Source organism: Anopheles ziemanni, chromosome 3 (assembly GCF_943734765.1).
Source record: "Anopheles ziemanni chromosome 3, idAnoZiCoDA_A2_x.2, whole genome shotgun sequence".
Classification (NCBI taxonomy): Eukaryota; Metazoa; Arthropoda; class Insecta; order Diptera; family Culicidae; genus Anopheles; species Anopheles ziemanni.
The window spans coordinates 49,423,317-49,447,474 of record NC_080706.1 but is presented as its reverse complement, the minus strand read 5'-3'; the positions used below and the strand labels follow the sequence as shown (position 1 = coordinate 49,447,474).

Below are 24,158 nucleotides of genomic sequence, written 5' to 3'. Positions count from 1 at the left end.
AGCGTTTTGTTATCGTTTCGATAGTTTGGAGATAAGAACCTTTATCTAATAATCGTAAATATATGCACGACGTTTTCCTGAAAAAGTTAATGATTGAATTTGTTTGTTTAGAAATGCATGTATCACAACTTTACGTTCAATTTCCAATGGTTTTAGGATATAATTGTTCGATCTTTCCAAATAAATCTAACATGCCACATTGTGTTTGCAAATCGAAATGCTATACATCTGCTTCAGATCGAAACAAACTAAAGCAGATTTGTGTAACCATACTTTGATTGTCTCTTATCTTTCTTTATACACTTTACAGTTCTCGTTCTCATTGGTGTTATTTAGAACATTTGTGAAGAGAAGGGAAGCTGATATGACACCTTCGCGCTCAGCGTGTCACGGCTAAATTTCATTTAGAAATTTGACTTTCATGTCTGGTAGTTTCTTTGATGATCAAATTGGAAAACCCTAGACTTTAACGAATTAGCTTGAAACGTTTCTAGAAACGATTAGTTACTACTCAGATGATAACCGCGTTTGCAATTGCGATACCAGTGCCACATGATGCTGTTGAGTAAGCAGAATTATAATTATCAGATTTAGATTTTCCAAGAACTTCTCCATCTATTTAATATCAATTAGACCGAAAAACACATAAAAAAACTTGCAGGATAGGTGTGATATTTTCGAATCATCGAATTAATTAACTCGCCGACGTCTGATTTACTGAACTAACCTGCAAACGTTCTCGCATTATTTCTGTTAAATCCAAAACCAAAACCAAATTAAATCGTGCTTTGCAAAAACTGCGAGAATAAATGAAACTCCTCGCAGAAAACTCCTACCCGGGGAGTATGATAGAAACAGACCCTTATTGCTTTGATGGCCATAAACCGGGTTACATTATCCTGAGTTCGTTTTTGTGGGGCCAACCGACCAAAGGTCGATCTCAGGACACCTTCGTTTATCCGGCTAGTTTATGGTTCGCCAAGTAATAAGCACTGCGACCAGGCAGTGGTTTTAATTCTCGCTCCGAGATGGGGTGCCGTAGTTTTTATTTTCATCTTTCTTAGAAAACACGATTGGACATTATCATGACTACGACCCTCCGGCGGTCAACCATTCTTCTGTGCGGGGTTTTTTCTTTCCCCAGCTCAGTAGTGCGTCAAAATGAAAAGCAAAAAGAATGCTACCCACAATCCCAGAAAATTGGATAAAGTGCGATAAAAAGTGGGAAACGCCGAGAACACATCTCGGGCGCAGAGAACGCAGAGGATAGAAAATTCCATTTTCCAACCGCAGCCCATTGAAAAAGGCTTTCACTCTCGAAGCCTCAGCTAATCACATTGCATCGTCGTTCTACGTCGCGACCGTGCCATGCAACATCAACCCCCTTGTTCCTCGTTGGATGAAATTGAAGAGATTGGAGCTTCAATCCACACGGAGGAGAATAGCGATTGCTTGCTTGCTTGCTTGCTTCCGTGGGTTTCACCAGGGGTCGTCCAGGGTTCCAACCCTGGGCAACACTGGACTGGATTGTGGGGTTTTTAATTGAATTGCGCACCATTTGATGAAGGTGTAAGATCGCAATTGAATTGGCCCCGGACTGACCGGACGGAAGACGCTTTGTAGATTGGGTTTTCCAGTCCGACAGACGACACATTGTCCATTTTGCGCACTGTTGAAGGAGTATATTTTTAAACAATACTACTGTTCTAACAGGAAAGTAAATAAAAAGGTCTCGTTCCTGCCGGCTTGTTTATTCTTCACAAATCAGAAAAATTGCTTTGAAAAATGGGTTTGTTTGCAAACGGCATAACACATAACGGGCCGTGCGTGATTTAGCAAACCATTTAAGACTGACTGTAATAAATTTAGATCGAACGCCCGAAATGCGCACTAAATCGATGACGAATGGTTGACGGGAAAATTCAATAAATACACATCACTGGGAGAAGGAAAAAGGCACCAATTTCTACAAATACGTCACACACCAACACAGAGTTAGTTGCGAAAAAGGAACCAGAGCCTAAATTGAGCGTAAGAGCTGAGGGGCAAGCACAGGACGCCACGTTTACGTATTGAAACAAACCAGACACTAAAACGTTCCACAAGGTGAATCAGTCTGTCGCCTGTTGAACTCGCCGAACTCGCGGGATCAGTTGGAAAAATGGGGTTGGGAGAAAAATGTAACGGCACACAAAAAACTGCCATAAATTAATTGCCTGTCGCTTGTGAGCAATAGAAGAAAAAAAACACACACACACGCACAAGTATCGCAACGGGCAAGCAGCGTAAGGGCAGAAGTCAACGAGACAATCCACAACGATGGAACCTTCGTTCCGAGAACGTGCCTGCGCCGTCCATCAGCCTTTTTGCCAACGATGATTTACTATTCCATGGGCCCGTTCCAACGATGGCATCGCTTCGAAGCCCGGTGCATCCGGTGATTTCGTGCATCGCAAACATTATGCGTACGCTGCATCGCACAGTAAATCAATTGCAATCCAAACGCATGCAGACAAGAGAAAAACAAGCGCCTAAGTTTGGTTCGGTCGACGATGCTGGTGATGCATTTTAATTCTGATCCCGATAACGTGCGGGTGCGTTTCAGGCGCCCATCTTAAGACGTGAACCGTGGGTTGATACTTTGTCATCTTGCTAGCAATTAAAAGGCGACAGTGTATCACCCGCGAAGGCGCGTGGCGTTACTGGACTGCTGCTAGCAAGTGACGGAATGAATGATGGAATGAGTAATGGTGATACGTTTGTTTAACAAACCAATTCAACGAATTATAGTCACTACCAAACCATGAACAAATGAGAGAAAAGAAGAGAATGCGTATTATTGATAAGTATAAACATGAGTAAAACTAGTATTTGTATCTTTTGGAGTTCTACACAAACATTGCAATCAAAATCGAAAGGAAGAAAACAAGAGGCACCCCTAGTGACTCAGAGTCCGGTGTTTGGGTTTTACATTTCATAAAATCAATTTTTAACTTCTTTCTCCCATGTGAAGGAGGATAGATTAATAAGAAATCTCCATAACATTATTTATTTTAAGGCACAATTATGAGCGATACCGTTGTTGAAAGTTGCACAATGGGGGAAAAATAAGATATTCCTTCAAATACTTGCTTAAATTTGGGAAATCGATAACATATTTTCTCACATATAGGCAATTGTGTTGGCTATCAGGTTAATTCCTTAAGAAAGTAAATTTTAAATAAATATTAATAAATGTTTTGTTTTGGAATAAAATTCCCACAAAAAGTATAAGCTTTATTAAGTTTCGTAACCAAGATTTTGAGAACTAAGCGGAACTCTTTGGGATCATATCAGAGCATAAATATAACATCTTAAGAAGGGATCCAGAAAAACGCTCCAGGCTACGTGATCATGCGACTTCACGAGTTATAGGTACTTACAACGCATACAAAATAAGTGTACGCTATGGAACTGTTCATGGGCGCTGGATTGGCGCTTACAAAGACCACTGTGCGCCCGTAACTTGGAAATATTGGAAAAGTCGACATCTTGTGAATAATGTTTCCATATTGTCAACAAGAAAATAACAAAATCTCTAGGTGAGAGCAACAGTCAAACGTCAAGTAAAACATTTTTTCACACATCCTTCTTACGAAGCCAGTAAATGGACTAGCATCCGGTTCCTACCGTTATATTCATTTCCTCGTCCAGGCAATACTGTTTTTGTTCTAGCTCTTTTTTCAACTAAATTCTGACCCATACGGTCCATTGGACATCCCATAGAGGAGTAAGGGAAGAGGAAGTGATGTTAGTGCTGCTCGTTGATCCGCATCCGGTCCATCAGCGGGGGGCAATTCCGGGAACCTTTACGATGCAACCAATTACTCGTCGAACGTGATTCAACGCCGTTTCGGTGGTTTTGGCGCTTCGTTCGGCAGAAGTTTTCATTAACGGAAGGTGGATGTCGAACAAGAAAAACACACCCAAATACAAAAGTAAAACGATAGCCTAGCACCGACAGCGACTGATGGCTTACGCCAGAGGGCAAGGACGTAGAAAAAAGAAAGAAAACCAATAAATCTCACAATGTGTTTCCTTCGACCGCCGGCAGAAAGTAGTCGGTTTTTGGGGAATCGTACAGATTGGGGGAATTCGTCAGCAAAGACTTTGATTTGCTGTACTTTGCACTTCCAGGCGCCGCAGCAAATGGGCAGCAGCAAGCAAGAAAAATCCTTTCATCCTTTCTCACGTAGACCGGCGGAAAGTGCAGTTGCCGGAAACAGTGATGATTGGTATGGTGAGCGGGAAAGTTTTTTTTTAGCGAAGGAAATATACTTTCCATGAGCTTTTCCCACTTGAAATTACTTCAGCCTGATTTCCAGCTTCAAACAGTCAGCTTCGCCATGTAAAAAGTATAAGATTTCTGTTTGAGACGAAAAGAACGAAATTGTCAGATATACAACGAAAAGAACGATGTTGTATATAAAATTAGAAAAATGATTTAACAGAAATATGATTTTCATATTAGATGAGAATTATGTTGTGTTCAAACAACTTTTGGAACAAGCAAGAAAGTTTTTGTTTCTACCTAGCACTTTTAAAATTTCTAACGGTGGTTGAAATCATTCAATTTTTTTTTCCTCACACCTATCAAGTTATATTTTATAGAAAAGTCATTTTAAGGCAAAATCTAGTTTTTTTTAAATATTTTCCTGTTCCTGACATAATCGTCTCTTGTCTTACGTATTTGAAGAAGTTTGTCTTACAAAAAATCTGAAGCGATGGTCACTTAGGCACTTTATCAATTTTCATTTGCATTCGAGTGAACCTTCTAAGCGGTTACGTTATCATTCAACACACACACTTGCTCGTGTGCGATAAATGGCGAACCCCAAAAACGGTGTCAAAACATGTCAGCTTTCGTTGGAGTCGACATGCGAATGCATAAAACAGTAAGCACTCGAAGAGAAGTCTCGCCGTTCTCGCAGAGCATCTCTAGCTGGGGTTTCAATAGGTACGGTCACACGAGACGAACCCTGCTCGAATTTGGACGCTCGGCGAACCTTTTCTTGAATGTGTTGGTGAATCGAGCAGAGTTCGCGAACCTTTTTCGAGCAGAAAAGGTTCACCGATTTTGGTGGATAGCACGAACCTTTGCCGCGAACCTTTTTGACGTTCCGTTCGATTTCCCCATTTGTTTACAATGCTTACTTTGATTTATTCTTACCAACTATCAATGAAACTACATCAAAGATTCGTTACGTGTGAACGCTAAAAGGTTCGGCGAACCTTTTTTTGGCATTCGTTTGTAATAGTGTGTGAAAGGTTCGCCATCAAAGGTTCGTCTCGTGTGACCGTACCTAATGAATATTAATTCGTGTGATTTGTTGCCCGTTTCGGCTGGCTGCTCTTCGTTTCCGGACGATCAAAAGCATCAAAACGAGGCCAAACAAATAAATTCCGAAAACCATCGCCATAGCGAACCAATCTTAGATTCCAGGAGCCCGCTCGTCAGGTTGGGCCATCGCGTCGACAAAGGGAGAGAGGACACATTCGCGATGTCGCGTGCATGCGTGAACTTGGAGCGTGTATCGCCCCGACCTGTCATCCGTCCCGAGCTGTCACCTACCGAGACCTGGCTTTTTGATCGCAATCGATAGAGCCAGCAAGCGCCATACTTGCTACTGCAGTGTGATGGAGTCTCGCCGAAGAATGGACCGTAATTTATTCCAATTCCGGATAATTGACAGGCATTGCTCGGTTCCGAAGGGAGCTAAGAGATGAATGACGCTGTTGAGTGCACGGCGAAGTTGTTTCGAAATCGTAGATGCGCCACGCCACTTTGGCTGATTGGCATTCGATAGATTCGATCTCCGGAACACTGACACGAGCATCGATTGAGTTGAATTGTTTGCATTGTAAATAGATTACATTTAGAGGAAACTCATCTAGTATGGTTAATTTGAAGGTTTTAATCCAAGGCACTCAATAATGCAAACCATGAGCAGAAAATGGGTAAGCAGTTTTCTATTAGAAATAAAACCAAATTTATATGTTTTGGTATGACACACCATTCAGAATTACAGCGAATAAGCTCATAAATGCTATGAGCTCCGCAAACATGTGAAGTGATTGCACACACCGCAATTCGCGTTCCCTATCTCTGGTAAAGTTAAATTAACACCTTGAGTAAACAAATTGGCTCCGATTTGTGTAGTACCGTACCGTACTCGGCATTACGAAACAGTCACCACCCGGAGGAGGGTTGTTTTCTTTAGCAGAAACTTCAAAGATTGTGCCAAAATAGGACGATTGCGCCCCGCCGATGGTTGGAAACTTTTCCTAGTTCCGATCCGGTTTCCGCTACCATGAAAGCCCACCGTCAGACGTTTCCGCGGCGGAGGCCTTGAAACATTTGTTTACCTATCGTTGCTGGATTTAGCAAGGCAAGCGTAATCGCGCCTCGAGACGCAGGATTACGATTGCTCGCTTGAGGGCAATTCGTTTTGCTTCATTAGTAACCGGGTAGGGATCCGAAAGGAGTGTTCCCGTGTCACGGTCTTGCGCAAGTTCGGTGCTGTTTTCTCGCACGATAATGATTCAACGGAAATGTCTACAAAATTAACCAACTTTCGATGCCAAATTAGTTTTCGTATTTACACGAGCACACCATTGCGCTGTTAAACTGTTTGAAGTGGGTTCTTTTTCTACGAAACGAAACAGATGAAACTGAGGATACTCGCTTTGGCACTACATCAATTAAACTCGGTAACTACTAACTATTTACCATAAACCAATGTTCAAGGTAAAAAAAAACCATTGTAGTCTGTTCCAGTTATGCAAAAAAGGCGTTTTAAATATTGCCTTCCAATTATAAATTTCCAATTGGGTACATCACCATCGGAAAAAAACCAACACAAAAGCCGACAGTAATGACAAATTAATTGCTGTTATTCCTGTACATTTCAATGCTTTGCTTAAACACCACTTAACACTTCCCACGAAGCATTACGAAAGAGTATTCCTTGAAACTGATACGTTTCCCGACATCAGCGAGGAGGTTTTATGATCTGTTGACCTTACAGGAAACGCATTGGCTGAGGACGTTGTCAGCAACACTCAGTAAAATGTTCCCACAAAACGATCATACTTCCCAAGCTCTGGAGTAGAATTTCCAGGATAGTCTTTATCCCGGGCAGCTTAACATTTGCACCCAATTGATGAAGAATCATGTTACGAAACCTACTAAATGTCTGAAGTGACTAACTATGCATATTGATTCCACCACCTGTTGCAGAGAAAAAATACACCGGCGGTTCTTTTCGGTTGTAAAAGTTCAAATATATCGAACAGAATGTAACAAACAGGTCACAAACACAGAATGGACAACCAATTACTACAACAACGTAATTCGATACAGCTAATATACCGATGCCTTAAAAGAATTACTGAGCAATACAAATGGCTTCTACTAAACCGTCTAACATGTACCCCAATGAACATGTGGTATTTGAAGGAACACGAGAAGCAACACGTTGCATCAAGGCCTCATATGAGCGGGGGGGCGGCAATTTGAACGCAACAAAGCGTAGACACCGACGGGCACAAACCAACGATAAAACGATAGTGGCATGTTTGAAGGGATGTACATTTTTGCGCTTGATAAATTACCGTCTGGCACGAAATAGTTCTACTAGCAGACGTACGTAGAACGATGGAAAGAAAAAAAAATAGTGCTCCCCACTGTGACCTCCACAGGACGTGAACGGTGGAAAGTGCCTTGTAGTGGGAGGGGCGGATATTTATTTGCCGGATACAATTTCTAACGTGCCACGCCCACCTATAGCCCCAGCCCGGGCCAGGAGAGAAAACGTGGTTTCGCGTGGTAAGCAGAAAACGGTAATTAGGATTGATTTGCCTGACAAGGACGAGCCGGCCTCCTTCCTCCTGGCAGCCAACGATACAAACTGTCTGGGGAATGCCGAACTGGCACGGTAAAGCACCGGTAATGGCTTAATAGTTTGTGGTGGTAGACAGTGGAGTGGCTGGAATTATAGTGAATTAAAATCTACTTAACGTTTTCGCGCGCTATAAGTGACTCTTTCCGGCAACAGGTGGTGGAAATTATTCAATAAGGTAAAAATCGAAGTAGAAAAATAGAAATAGCTAACAATATACGATGATTATAATTGACAGACAATTAAAGTGGAATTTAATTATCCTTCAACAACAATAATCTACAAGATAAGAAGTTGAATTTATTTAACTTAAGTCGTTCTCTGGGGTATTAAGATTGAAACCGTTATTTTGAGAGTAATTTAGCATATTTCAGTTTTTAGCACCGCACTCTCCAGTCACCAAGTATCGTTTATTAACATATTTACAGTCGAATGTCTGCGGATCATGCCATGCGAGACGGCACGACTAAGATTAAAAACTTTAAACTGCTGCAAACAGAAGACCACTGCCGCTTAATCAGTGAAGCACATCGATTAAAACTAAATGAAAGAAACTGTAAGCGCATTACACGCACCGTGCCGACATCTGTTTCAATGCGAAACTTTTCCGCCAGGCGCTGCTCGTCCTTTAAAGAGGCCGCCAGTAAACGCCAACGCATCAGCCGGCAACAACCCCGCACATTGTGGAAAATGGTGGAACTTTTTTCCAAAACTTTTCCCCCTTTAAAAATCAGTCGTGCAAAATGGGACTGCCTTGCTGCGTGGGTTCTTGTATGCTTGTTCTTTGCATTTTACTTTTGTTTTAGGCAGGGAGTAGAAAACTTTCCCGAGCGAACAGCGCTACAGACTCGCCATTAGAAGAGCAGCGGTTGATCTCTTCCCGGTCGCCGTTCCGAGCCGTTTCGCCGTAATGAAGGTGCAGTAGGCAAAAGGGAAGCGGAACGCGTTGCGGGTGAGCATAAAATTTTAATTCTTTTCAACTGGCCGGTACACGAAACATGGCCCACAGCAGCTTGCTTGGGTAAGCTAAAAGATTGCCATAATTTTATTTTACTTCCTTCGCTTCAATCAGGTATTCGATGCGAGGAGCGGAAAATCCCGGAATATTAACATAAAAAAGGGTAAAATTCGGATGTAAAACCAATGGAAAAAATCAACACTGCATCATTACATTTCATTTGATGTCGACCAGAACAGCTCCGGGCTAGATTTCTTGATAAAATATATTATTAAATCGATACCGTTATTAAAAACGATTCATTTTCCGAATGTCTACTAACAAAAAAAAAACAATGAACACAACGTAAATGAACTATTTCCGAAAAACGTATTTAATGATGGAGACGCCTGGTGGCTCGTAGATTAAAGATTTATACTGAAACCCAACAAACAAACGAATCGGTGACCCACAACTACGCAATGTATACCTGTTTTCGTCAAAATTTTCAGCAAAATTAAGTTTTATGAAAAATAATATCGACCATACGAACTACGAATGAAATATTGGTAAAATGAGTGAAAATACTACAATTCACAACATTGTAGTTATGTTCGTTGGAAAGGTAGGTATAATACAGAAAATGCTTTCTTTTCCAATATACATGTGTTTCACGGCAAAACAAGGGTTTCATCAGAACCATCGATCAAACGCAGATCCATTTCATTCTGTTAAGTACAAAGCCCTTCCTTTCTGCGAATCGATCAAAAATGGGGTACACCTGTAACACCACTCGATGAGCGTTGGATGGAATTTGGCCAAAAATTGCGCTACGCTTCAGACACAAGAGCCGCACCGTTTCGAAGCTGAAACTGCGCTGCAAGAGAAGCCCCTATCATCGCACTATCAAGCAGAAGCGGTTCAACACATTTCGATGAGTTTTATGCCCCCGGCGTAACTCCAATCAGCAGCACTATCATGGCATCGCAGAGTGCGTTGGAAAAGGTTCAAATTTCCAACATTGCAAACGTTTCAACCAAGCCGGAGGGACAGGCGCAATTCATTTATGCTGCGTTAAAAAAAAGGACGATCGATGGAAAGTACCGATTGAACGGGGCAGCCGAATGTTGTACACACATACTTTAACCCAGCCCCGTGGTGGTAGACGTAGACAGGCACTGCAGGGGGTAGGATTTTGAATATTGCATCGAGCCACGACCACGAACGCTTGGGAGGATTCGCCGACGCAATTTCATATTTTGCCTACGAGAGAAAGGGGATCTATTCCACCGGAGAAAGGCATCCTTGAAACGATCATTGTGCCGTTGCCGGGTTTTATAGCTCATGTCAAACGCTTGTCAGGAGCAGCCGAGCAATGTCTCCCTTTTTTTTGGGGCCCTCAATTTTTGCCCAAAGCGGTCAAACCGAATATGAATGCCAGCCGTTCCCTTTCCACCAAATGCCGGTGAAACACGCACATTCGCTCAAGCCTATTTCCGAGCAGGCTCAAATGGCCAACGGAGAGGCTGTGTTGTAGATCGAACTTTTCTTTTTTGTGCCCTATGCCCATATAGCCACTCGGGAATTGGAGCAAAACTTCGATCCAGCTCATATATTCCGCGTAAACTGAAAACAGAAAGGCTTTGTCGAATGGTAAAGGGGGAACCGCCGAAACATTCGAAACGCAAATAAAATTCGATTTTGTCAAACCTTTTTTTAACTCTACAGGGCATGTTTATACTGCCAGCGTTTGCCATTTGGATGCAGTTGCCAAGTCTAGCGAGCGTTTTCTAAATTAAACAAACCGTTTCCAGTGTTTGCTAACCGAAATGAAGAATGTCAATCAATCAACTGCTTTGGCCAGCCGGCATTTGCCTCCAATCTTGTCAATCACTATCAGAATACCGACCCGGTGAGTGTCTAAAATAGAAAATCTGTACCGTAAAAGAGGTACACAGAAGATGATTAGAGGTGCACAGAAATGGTATCGGAATTCGAGTTGCAACTTATGAATCTTTAGATGCGATTCATCGATATGAATCTTTCATCGAAGGCTCAATAAGATTGATTCATGAACCTTTGAAGATTGAAATCTCAATTTATTGATGAATCTTTCAAAACATGCATGGATTTTGAAGAATGTGAAATCTTTTTGCGACTTTTTGGGAATAATATACATGTATATGCTCTTCAATCAATAATGAATCTCTCACTCAGAGATTCATGAATCTCAAAATCGAAGCAAATAGTCATTCTGGCGAACAATTACTGAACTCTTACCAGAATAACACAAATGTACTTTTTATTTTCAATACGTTTTCGGTTTTGACAAATGCAAAAATTTAGAGCAGCGGAAGCGAAAGAGACACTTTTTTGTTGTTTTACCAAAATGGCAACACATTTAGGTGAGAAAAATGTTAATATCAAAGCGAAACCCGCAAAGAAATATTATTGGTGGTTCTAGTAATCCAAATAACCCATCATGAGAGATTTTCGCGAAAAAAAGGGCTTTTCCCATGGTTCTAATTAACATTTCCAGCACTGAAAGGGATCAAACTGCTTATGGTTTACATTCAGAACACTTTTTTCCTACGATCCTGTTCTTGAGTCAGCCAAACCAGTATGTGTGGAAAAACCTTTAGGAAAACCCAGATACACAAAAACGGGACCGCATTATCCTAACCACAGGCACAATTATTTCACACCGAGACGAACAGCTTAACGAGGAATGAATAGGACGGATTCTGCACAAAATTCCCCATTCTGTCCTGTTCCCACCTTTGTAACAAAAAAAAACCCCTACAATCTTCAACCAACTACAGCTCTTTTTCTCGGAAGCTGTCAGAGAATTAAATTATTGCACCTTTTTCCGGTTGAGTCCGGTTGATTATGGAACCTACAAGTCCACACACCCACTTCAGAGCATATGTTCCGGTAAACGAAGTTCCGAAGCACATCCTACCACCGCCAACTCTTCTTGTGGCTCCGAGATTTTCAGAATACGCTACCCTTTCGCAGGAATGCTAGCACGTGCCCGTGTATGTTAGCGTCATTGAAGTAGTGCTAGTTGATGATGGGGGTAGAGGTGAAAACTGTAACACCATGAAAAGCTATGAAAAGCTGTGCACCTGTCAGAAAAGAGCCCCATTCCGGTTGCGCTCGTTGCATTCTGGAAACTGTTTAATTAAAATGTTAATTACTGTGGTCTCACCCATCTTCGCCCATTGTCCGGGGAAATTCAAAATTGGAAGCATTCAAAAAAAAACCACGGTGTAATCAAACACTGCGCGTCCCAGTTCCCATTTCCACCGTGGATGGATAAGGGTTTTTGAGTTAATAGGAACAGGTGGAAGCCTCAGATCAAGATTTAGAATTCACAAAATACTAAGCGAGCTATATAAGAGCAAATATTACCGCACACGCCGGTGGGTCTCGTATATGCGCAGCAACCGGAAAACTGTACCAAAATAAATACCTAATTGAAACTACCACGGTGGGGGTGGGTAGGGATGGGTTGTAATTTTACGAAACTTTTGACAAATGCAACTTTTCCAGTGGCAAAACTGATTTCAACCCTCTGCCCCATACGAAAACTCTAACCGACGCTGGCAGTTATTGGATTTCAGCGATGCAAAATCGTTCCGCCGCTTGCGGAGTGCAACGGAAAACAACCAGCGCGCGTACGGTCCAACATTTTCCACAAAGTGGGATCGTACTTGCCATTATTTAGCCTGCCACCGGGAACGGGAGAGGAAATGGTGCGCACAATGTCAGCGTCAATTGTAATTTGCTTTTTGCCCGCAGGAACTTTTCTACAGAATTTCATGAAACCAGTGTGATTCGGTTTGCAGTGGGGATTTTAAATAATCATTGAAAGCATTAATATTTTGGAAAGTCGTACAGCAAAACATTTACCCAGAGACGAAAACGGTAAGGACGAGCAAAATAAAATTAATTTTATTTTACAACAATGCAACAACAAACGCTGGATTTATTCGATTAAAAAACTGTTATATCTGAATAGGGGAATCTGAATAGGGGAAGGTGGGGCAAGACGCCCTGGTGGGGTAAGATGCCCCGGCCTGTTTTAAGCTGAATTAAGCCATTAAAAATAATTTAAGTAATAGAATATGTTCATCAACGTATCTAATACAGCGTATGTAAATTTCACTGCACGAAATAATCATTTCAAAAAGAAAACGAGAAAAAGCCAAATTGACTCTAAATGATCTAATATTTTGTCACTTGTATGTAAGGTATGGCATGCTTTGATATTATATTTTTTAAACACCCAGGCCTTCTTTTTTAACCTGATAATGGTATTTAACGAATACCGAAGAGAAACTGTTTTAAAATTCTAAAAATTTTGAATAAATTACATAAAACGGACGATCCTCAAAGTGGGGCAAGATGCACTAGCCGAGGTGGGGTAAGACGCCCTAGCATTCCAAATGTAAACAATGGGGCAGGACGCACCATTAAAACAAGAGCCAGTCGCACGGTGTCTCCATTATCCACGCATTGTTGATTTAAACTAGTCTTATATTAAACATGTCATGTGAGTTTCCACACACCACAACATTCAATCCAATGTGGGTTACTTGGGCTCAGTATCGGACTGTTTACTAGTGCCTCTGCATAGACTAACCTTTCAACAAGCAACCTTGGTCCATCTCCTGCTTGTTTTGGGTCGTCTTGCCCCATGTTTACGTAGTAGTGCGTCCTGCCCCACCGGTTGGGCCATCTTGCCCCACTATTGTCAACGGAGCAAAAACTGAAAGGCTCTTCGAAAATCTTATTTAATATGAAATTGAATAGTTTGATATAGTGTTTAATATTTTTCATACTTAAACAAGTTGTTCATTTATCTAACTATGAAAATTAGAGACTTTTTAATGAAAGGAAAGGAAGAAAATAATGTTTTTCGCTTAACGCCCCCCGTCCTGCCCCACTTTACCTTATATTTAAATTTTATACGAATTATATGATGGGATATCATTAAAAATCGCCAGGGATGACGTAATGAAATTAAAGTTTAAAGAACGCCAGTAAAAAAACATGAAGCTTGTGCGTAATTAGCACAATGAGCCCCGTAGTAACGGGAAGACTTTGGAAAACAAAAGACCAAAACATTCCAACCCTCTTTGTCGCTAGTATTTTACACGAAGAATCTTTTAGGCATTCACGTGCTCATTATCCTTCACGGGTGCGCGCGGCAGAGAAATTGTCTATAGCCACAGAAAACTTCACCGCAAGTAAAGCCGCGGCCGTGACGAAAGAAACATCCTATCTGCGTTCAGATAATGTAAACGGCTTGCGGTGGTAGTACCGCAACACAAATAAAAGGCACTGACCAAAAAAGGAAATGGTCCCAAGGTTCCCAGCCGTACTTATTATGGTGAAAGTCATAAAAAAAAATAATAACAACCTTCTGTTTCCCGGCATGAAGAAAAACTTTTCGAACGCACGCCCGCGAACGAGAACCAGAACCGTTTGGGTGATGTTTTCAAAGCCCCCCATCCGAAAACCCCTCCACCCCGGTAACCGCTGCAAATGGAATGTTTTCATTGATGGTGAAGTTTAAGATGACAGGCGAAGGATCGTTTCTGCGATCGCTTGTGGAAAAGCGGAGAGGGAAACAAGTTAACACAACGAAACAAAACGTAGCAGCGGGATGAGAAAAGTAGAAGTAACAACAACAGAAAAATACAGACAGACGGAGGACATTCCTCCCCTCTCCCGATGGTCCCATGACTTCTCCGAAACAGAAATGGTTGAATAATGTCGGTTAAATGACGAAACTCTCAAGCGCCGCGAATGATAACGGCAGCGCGACGAGGCAACAACAGGACATCATTACGCATCATCGACATCGCCCATCAGCTCGAATTGACGTTCGACTGGCTCAGACGCGGCCTTAGCCTAATGAACTGTAGCGAAGGATAAATGGCAAGATTTACAGACTCGATAGCAAATGGAGCATGAGGATCGTTTGCGCGCTCCTTCACGCGGCTTATCGGGATTCGATGCTTTCTCCCGGCGGTCGCAACGGCAAGAGGGAAGCCAAGGAGAAGCAAACGCCAGCAAAATGTTTCGAGGGAAACATAAATAAAACAACCATTTGCTCACAAGAAGAGGCTTTGCTCATTGCCGAGAATTTACGCTGCACGGTTTACAGCAGAAGAAGGCTGGTTGGGTTACCGAAGCATCCGGATTGAGCCATTTGTCGACTGTTTACATAGCGTAAAAAGTGTATCGTAAGGTTAACGATGTCTTCGGTGAAAAGTAAATGATGTAAATAAACCAAACACTTTTTTCTACTCAACGCTATTACGATTATGTTATACGAATACGATGAGATATATTGTGATACAGAACAATTTCGAATGTTGCTTTAAATACATCAATTATTCTTTCGAATCGAAACATTTCGTTTTCATTGAAACATTTGGTTAACTATTGATAACTAATAGTTTTGCATGAATTCAAACATGAAGACCGTTATTTGCATAAAGATGATTCAAAAGTAACTTTACTTATTCAAAAGTAACTAGTAACTTAAGGAATCTATACAAAATAATGAACAAAATTAAAATGACTCATTCATCGAGAATACGTGCACAATAATGTTTAGAGACAAAATTTAACAACAACGGCTGCATACTAATAATTTGACAATAAAAATGAGAGCAGCAAAACCAAATTTGATTGATGGTAAAATATTTAAGTTCTGTTTCAACTAAACATACGAAAAAAACTTTTTCTGTTTGAATGATTGAACAAAAACATTAGGTAAAAGTTGTCAAGAAATCAAAACCAAAAAGTAAATTTTGAATGATTTCAAAATCAATAATGCATATGATTTAATTTGAAGCTCATTCGACACATAGAACATATTTTATGTACAGTAAACGTTCATGAGCGAAACCTCCCATTTGCGCCGTGCTGAAAAGCGAAACCTCAGATAACATAATTTGTTCAGAAAACAAACAACAAATTACGCCACCACTGTACGGCATATTGTAATAAATATTCAATTTGAACTCCCATCCTCTCGTAACTTCCACAACCACACAGAGGGTCTCACATTCGATAACTGCGACAATTGCAGTTACCATAAACGTAAACAATACACACACACGAACAAACACACACAATGGTTCAACACTAATTATCACACTTTTCGAAGAGCAGTTCGGTTCTAGCGGTGCACGGCACATTAAATCGAACCATTAGCACACAGGCCCATCGTAACACATCACCAAACCCAAAGGGCCATCGGCCGCCTCCCGCGACTACTAATTACTACTATTATCAAATTACATTGCATTACGAGCGGTGCGCGCGCAGATGCCGTTGATTTCACTTCACGCGACTCCTATTTAGCGTCGCACTTTGCGCCGGCACAAATAAAAGCGACGATTTTTCCCAACCCCCCTTCCATCCCTCCCTGGGAGGGCCGACGATTTTTCCCGGCCACAGTATCACATGAGCCTCAAGCGAAAAATGCCGCCTAGCTCTTCCTCCCAACGGTATCGCTCAATTTCACTGCACAGGTTTTATCATATGCAAAGCAATTAGTTTAATGGGCGCCCGAATGTAAATAGGTACAGTGGATTGTCGATTCAGTTAGTCTCCAGCAGATATGCAGGCAGCGATGACCAACTGCAACCTCCTCTGTCGCTACTCCAAAGGGCATTAGAGTTTGCGCGCCACGTGGGATGTAAAAGCAACCGATGATGGAAGGGAAAAATCCTCCCGGCGGTAGCATCATAACCGTACGTCATCGCGTAGGGAGCGATATCGGTTTAGGTAGTGAGTCGCAGGTTCGCCGTTTAATGGACTCCAGAGGGTTTTACCAGACTGGTCCGATTCGATCGTACCAGCAGCTCGGTCAAAATTATCCGTACCGTTTACCCAAAATACCTAACTTTTTTGCAGCGGGTTTAAACTAGTTGAAAATACAAATTTCAAAACTTCAACAGAATTTTATATAAGGTGTACAATGTGACCTTTTGCTTGGGATCCGAGCCCTTGATGTGTAATTAACGTCATCTAATGGATCTAATTGGGTACGAGTGTGGTAGGAATGTTTCAAACCAAAATGATATCCGCTCTTATTCCGTACCACAACGATGGTCGTCCTTCTTCTGGTCAAGGATTGGCTGAAGACCCCGTATTACGAACAACAACACGACGTCGCTCCACCGGCAGTGAAACCCCTTTTTCCGTTCATTCTCCATCGAAAAACCTCACCCTGTCTCCATTTCCTGCGATTGCATGAAGTTATTACAATTACTACAATAAACTTCGACCCTGAAAATGGGAGGCGCTGGTTGAATGGCACCCGTCAATTGCACGCTCGCCCGCGAGTTTGTGACAAAGGCGCACCCACCACGCGGCGGGAAAAGGTGGTACCGAAGGGGAGGGTACGAAAAGGGGGGACGTGAAGGGATCTATCGCTTTCGAGAATCGGTTCGCAGCAGCAGTTTGTGTCCTGTCGGAGAGACCCGGCCGGAAGCCCCGGAAAGCTTTATGCACGGTTCACGTCGTAATGATGGGTCGGTCGGTCGGGGAGGAGATAAAAGAAAGGAAGAGTATAGGACGAACGGTAGGGAACAGACCACCACAATGTTCATAACCGGACGCTAGGATTCGCTTCCTCCACCCAACCAACCAACCAACCCCCGTTCAGTTTTCCCGGAACGTAGCCGGAGTGGTTCATGAATGGCAAAAGGATTTATTTTCCACCGGAGGATAATAATTATACCGTGCTCTGCGGTAGCGCCCTTCGGATGTGCGCCCATTCCCCCCCTCCGCTATTATAACCGAAGCAGGGGAAGCACACTTTGTGTCCGTGAACGTCGGGGCGGTGTTGGATTCTAATCCGCTCTGTTCCGCGGCCCATCTCGCATGGCTGGTTTTGTTTTTATTATGACGTTTTTTGGAAAACCCGGAACTGAGCTAGATGCAGCATACATATAGGTGGGTGCTGTGTGGATGGTTCGTAACATTGGTGCAAATTTAACCCCAGCCCACCAGCCACCAAACACACCACGGTACCGGTGGCGGGAGTGGATGTGAGTGTGGTGGCCGTTGAATAAGCCGATAAACGGTGTGTTTTGTTAAAGTAAACTCCTTTCGTCCGCACACACACACACACCGGAAACATTATTAACGAGGCCCCGGGTGGAGTAGTTAAGCGGTGGCGCCTATGGTTGAAGAACGTGATGGTATTTGAACAGAAAACTTTACCCTTTTAATGCCCTATAAGCTGGCTCAAACCGTCCGATGGTTTTATACAGCTTGCCCATTAATAAGCGACGGTGTAAATCCAGCGAACAATTTACCGACGAGTGCCACATTTCCATTAGCATGCTTGTTAATCACATCACATCAGGATTAAAACTAACAGCTATGTAATCCATCGAAACGAACTAATTTCACACCAATTTAAAAGAAACCTTGTATATCTGCGTACAGGTGCTATAACTCGATTCAAAGGCACGAAAACATAACAAAAATTAGAGTCGCTGTCACTGATCTTTGCCTCAAACCCACGCATGACTGTAATAGCTCATCAGGTTCTGTTTCTAACTCATCAGTTTTTGTCTCGTGTTCATCTGGTTTTGTCTCTTGATTTCCATTGTCTTCAACTAAAAATTTGGTTATTTAGAATGATTCTTAATACGAAGAGTTTTGTTTATACTATTTTTTGTACTATTATTCTGACTATTTTGTAAAGCTGCCTACAAAAATGAAATGATGCGAAATTATTACTAAATCAAAAGTTTGGTACTGACCAATAAACGGTAGCGTTTGTGTGAACAAAAAAACAAGTAACATTTAGCCGCTATGAAAATAAGTTTATATCGGAAAACACGGAGGTAGATATAGGTATATTAAAGTTTATAGTATAGAGGTGAAATAGGTGGAAGTTAATTTTAAAGCAAACACGTCTTTGGTTTGTACAGCGTAAATAACTCGGAAAACCACAATTGCCCTTTTTACTTTCATGTTTTCGGCAAGAGACAAAACCTGATCAGTTGGAGACAAAGTCAGATGTGTTAGGGACAGAAGCTGATGAGTTATTGCAACACTTTAGGGTGTTGTTTTCTGCTGCTTTCGAGATAAAATTTAGTGCCAACGGTTGTACGTTGTTATGGACTATATAAATATGTGCTATTTTTCGATTTGTTTTAACATAAATTATGCGTACAAACTAAGACTACAACCAAATTTCCCACGAGCTCAGATTGTTATGGAGTGTAGCTATGTTTACGATTTCGGTTGAACATAAATTATAGCTGCCCTGATATTGATATGCCGATAAAATGGTGAAAAGGGAAAGAAAAAGCCAATCGCAACGCAACCCAAATGTAGTGTGTATACTTCTGCAACCATCTATTTCGTTTGGACATAAGGAAATGGCATTATATCATGCACCGTGGGGAGCACTTATCCAACTCCACAAACCGCAGATAAGCCAAAGCCATTCATAAAACACACAATAGGAGCGCGGAAGTGGATCTTATCCCTCGTCGATTGATCCCAAAAAAATAAGACCCATCCGACACTCGAGGTAAAGGTTTGCGTTCGCTTTGTGGGGGGTGTTTTGCGAAGTTCAATGGTATCAAAAACGGCGATCTGGCGCTCACGGGAAAGGGTTCGCCCTATCTACCTACCTTTCCACGATTGATGAACCCGTGTTCGGCCGCCACCCGTTCGGCCAGCCCGGCCTGCTCGCCGTCCGGTATGTGCACGGCCCAGTGGTGCGTGAAGTGGCGCGCCCCGTCCAGCTCGCCGCCGTCCTCCTGCCGCTCGTTGACACTGTTGAGCGCCTCGGCGGGGACAACGACGCCGCCGCCGCCCGCCGTGGAAGAATGAAGCAGGCTACCGAGCAGCCCCCGCTGCTGTTGGCTGGCACTTGCACCGATCGTTACATTTTCATCACAGTGAACCGCGGAATCGATACCGCTAAATACTAAAACTACCGTTAACGCTAGCACTAATTGAAGCTGGAAGAGGCGACTCCACGGACCGGCTCGGTGATAGTGATAGTGGTGGTGGAGGTGCGAGTGGTTCGGTGGCGCTGCCTGGCCATTCCTCCGGTGCCTCCTCCGTCGTCGTGGCGTCGGCGTGTGGGCACTGGAGCACTCGCCGTCACTACTACTGCCACCGTGACTGCGTTCCGGTGAACGCGGTCCATACTTAAGCACGGAAAAATTCGATGCGTCAAGGGAGGACCCCCGCGGTTCGTGCAGCTGCACCGGGAATTGAGAGTCCACTCCATCCAGCATCGGATATCCGCCGGCAGCGACTCTGATGCTACTATCGCCAGGAATGTCGACCCGTCGACTGTGCGCCTCTGCTTCGGACCATCGGGACGACGACGACAACGTGGTGGAATGGTGCGCCGAGGGATTCCTACTACGGCTGCCACCGTTCCTACCGGTCACTTTGTGCTCGCACTGTTGGCTCGCGCCCGCTGCAGTCATTCTGGGGCGGAGCAGCGCTCTACACCTCGGCACTCGCGGACAACTCACACTGGCAGGCTGCTGCTGCTCGGGCGGGGATCGGATCCCGAACGCAACTGCCACCGGAACGAAGGGATAACACGCCAACAAAACAAACGGGATACGCGCTGCGCACTCCTTCGCACGGCATCAGTAGAGTGGCGCGACCTTCGGGTTGGACGAGATGTCAAGCTCAGTCCTGCACACTCCTGCGTCGCAGGGTTTTTTGGATATTACACTGGTTTTCTGGCACGTACGTATTCAGTCAAAGTTCATCGTTCGTCGGATGTTCTCGTGCAGCACCGCAAGAGTCCGTATTTCGGCACAAGCTTTTTCAGGTGAAATTCACCGGCTGCTTTCGCGTGCAAATCAGCGTCCACTTGTTCCAAGAAATCGCTCTCAAGGCCTCGTTCAAGCTGCTGTTCTTTCTCGCGAGGATAATCAAGATGATTTAATTAAAATATAATTATTATTAATTTCACCGCCTTGACGGACGACCTTCGTTCGTTGGTGCGAGCCGCTCGTTTTCAAGAGCAGAACAGGCAGCTGCTGTATTTGCCAGCATTTAGCGTGTAGATCTTGGCCTCCAGTTTAAGCTCCACCGCTTTGTCCTCTTTTGCCTTCGCAAGCACCGCGTAGGCCAGTTGGTTGCTTGCCCACCAACTCTGCCGGCGCTCCTTATGTTTGAGGTGAAATTTATACTACTGCCCCTCAGTCTTCAGGTTCTCTTCGCGGCGCTGATCCACCAATTTACGCCGCCTTAGCGACGACCTTCTCGTTTTACTCGCCAACCGATCCTTATCCTTTCTTAATCAATCAATTAAAACCGTGCCCGATGGAGTGTGGGTAGATTTTCGGCACCCATCGACGGAAGGGTTCACTTCAAACTCGCCGGTGGTTGTTGTAAGGACGAAAAACGAGGCTCGAGATTTACAGCTACTAGTTGCTTCGTCTGGGCGATGATGGGTGATGTTGAATGATAAACGGGTAACTGTCTACAAACACCGTTCTCCGTTTCTTGCGGCTGTTGCACGTTGTCGTTCCGCTAAACAAGGTAGCCACCAGGTACGCAATCGGTCCGTTTATACGATGTACGTTGTTGCTGGATGTTCTGTTTTAGAGAAATAAAAAACAAAATTGTACTTAACTGCTATAAACTAGGAACAAACTAGCAATAACTATATCATAACCGTAGCCTACTGCGGAACGTAATCAGACTCTTCTACGGATGGTCCAACACTCTTGCACAAAACCTAACAAGATAACTCTTGCTCAACCGCACACTAGAGCAACATTCATCGTCCTCCGGTAGCTTCGGTAACGGTCCTCGAGCTGGTTTAACTGAATTAACCACTGCATAATCTACTGGTGAGTCAAAGTTCCTCTACTAGTAGTTCTTCGTTTATCACAATCATCAAACAGCCAATAGAGTAATTCCGAACGGATGATGATGCTGATAAAACCCAGTCCGATCTAAAACGAGAAAAAGAGAAATAAGAAAACATATTAAAACCATGAAACTTTTTCGCAGCGAGTATTTCAGTGTGAGTGTCTGGGTGTAGATTAATTATGGTTTCCCATAGAGCTACGGCTCAGTGTGGCCTGGCATGTTAAAAAGTTTAGTTATACCGAAATGATCTACTATCGTAACGTCAAAGAAATGTATCATAACGAGCTTATTTAACCACAAACGATGATGAAAAGCTCTCAGAAGCCAACGAACTAACCGTACCGTTTCCACTTCGACATATACCCTCGAAGATAAACCCTCTCGAGCACCTGTTTACAACGGTTGTATTGGAATGTAATATATTACACCCGGAAGGTAGGAACTCGGTAGCTAACATCACCAAGCCAACTCCCGAACCCTGGCACTACCGGAAGTTTGTACTGCAGCTGCAAACAAATGGCAAACTTTTCGTCAGCTCATTTGCACCGAGCATTTCAAATACCGCCGGGAGCACAGGGTATTGCTCACATACACATTAATCCACCCTCCCACCTCCCTCACCTCACAAACTTCATCCCCCTTGGCCGTTTTTATGCCGGGGTAATTTCATTTCCCTTATCCACCCGCCAACCAAAATACAACCGGAAACGGTGTTGCATTCCATTCGTGCTTTCGGCTCCGGACTTAACATCAAACGGCCACCTAAGAACGGGCAGTATACACACACACACACACGCTTGCACTCACACCGAGCGCAGAAGTTTATTAATGAATATTGGAAAAGTTCGGGCCCCGAAATCAGTCGGGATTATTATTTATGACACATTAGGGGGCCGCTGGTTGGTGGTGCTGCTCCCCTATATGCCAGCTCCTGTGACGTTGATTGACTAGATAGAGCCTTTCGCCTGTGGTGTCCTTTCTTCCGGGAAGGGGGTTCAAATTGAAATACCGCACACACCGCGCTGTTGTTAGAGATTAGCGAGGAAAAACTAATTAGCGAACGCCATTCCGGTCATTCCTTTCCATCGCCATCCGAACACGGTGGGATTAGCGACGAGTTTCGCACGTCAGCATTTCCCGGGCGATAAGGTTTGGGAAGTGGGGTTTTGCGTTTCCATCGCGTGCTGGACACGTTTGCCACAATCTTCCAATCAATTCGATGAAATGTAAATATAGCATTCCAACACACGATCCAAATGATGTTAGGCGTGTGCTCCATCACTCTCTCTCCCTCCATTGCCGCGACCAACGTTGAGCCTCTGGATGGTGTGCGTGCCTGTTCAAATTGATACTGATATCATTTTATCTACACAAGAGCCTTTTACCCGAGCGGTAGGAAAAACAAAACAAATCACCGCCCATTAGTGAGCGTGGAAATCTCGGTCTAAACGGTGTTAAGTGGCCAGCCTGAACCATCAAACCCTTGCTCGAATGCTGACGAGCACACATCGCGCGTGCACTGCTAATCCAGTTGACCTTAATTTTAAAGTGAATTTTCAGCATCGAGCAAAGGGTGGCTTCCCTGCATAACCACCGTTGATTGTGTCTGTAAAATGACCGCGGGTGACCGAGCTAAACGGGAACACGCAGTTGATGGTACACCAGAACAGCACTTGATCGTGGCGAGCCGCGGAATTCGAGACCACTTCGGAATTGATTTCTACTCAACAAAAGAGAGAAAATGATTCTTTCGATCGAAAGGCACAACATTGGCCGGGCGGTTGAGATGGGTTGGGTTTCCCTACCAAAGGGAGCATTCAGACTAAATGTAATTAACTTGTTTCAACTTCGCAAACAGCCGAAATCCATCTAGATAAACAATTTTAATTTGATTCGATAATTGATACAAATCAAACAAGAGTATCAAGTTACTTTTTCAGCAAACTATTTGAACAAGCTGTGAAGGCAATAAAGTTGTAAATAGTAAATAAGAAGGATTTTAAATTAAGACTTATCTGCTTGATGAACAGCAAAGGATAACACTTTCCTGCATAAAATAAATTGTTGCATTTAACACCTCAACAATCATTCTTTACTTTTTTAGTTTGAAATTGATTAAAATAAGTTCTGCTAATCTGTAAAACATGTAATACATAAAAGAAAATAAAATGTATCAATGCGAACATGAATCGAATCAAAATCATTATTGTGATACAATATATCCTGCTTTGTTTCCCTATTTCGAACAAGATGTCAAAGCAGACACCAACAGCCCAAGGCGATATTTCACGGTAACCAAATTTAATCCGGAAGTAAACACCAATTTGTGTTATGTAAAGTGATGCTGTAACATCCGTTTGCCAAATGCAACGGTT

At 43.2% G+C, this 24,158-nt stretch overlaps 1 protein-coding gene across 1 annotated transcript in view; it reads right to left on the bottom strand.

The window, feature by feature from the left end:
• LOC131284922 (furin-like protease 1, isoforms 1/1-X/2) overlaps positions 1 to 20,375 on the bottom strand; it is a 91,652-nt gene extending 71,277 nt beyond the window's left edge. Inside the window, exon 1 of the mRNA XM_058313781.1 lies at positions 19,563 to 20,375. Within this exon, the coding sequence (XP_058169764.1) occupies positions 19,563 to 20,375 (813 nt within the window). The remainder of the gene's footprint in view (positions 1 to 19,562) is intronic.
• Positions 20,376 to 24,158: the final 3,783 nt, after the last annotated feature.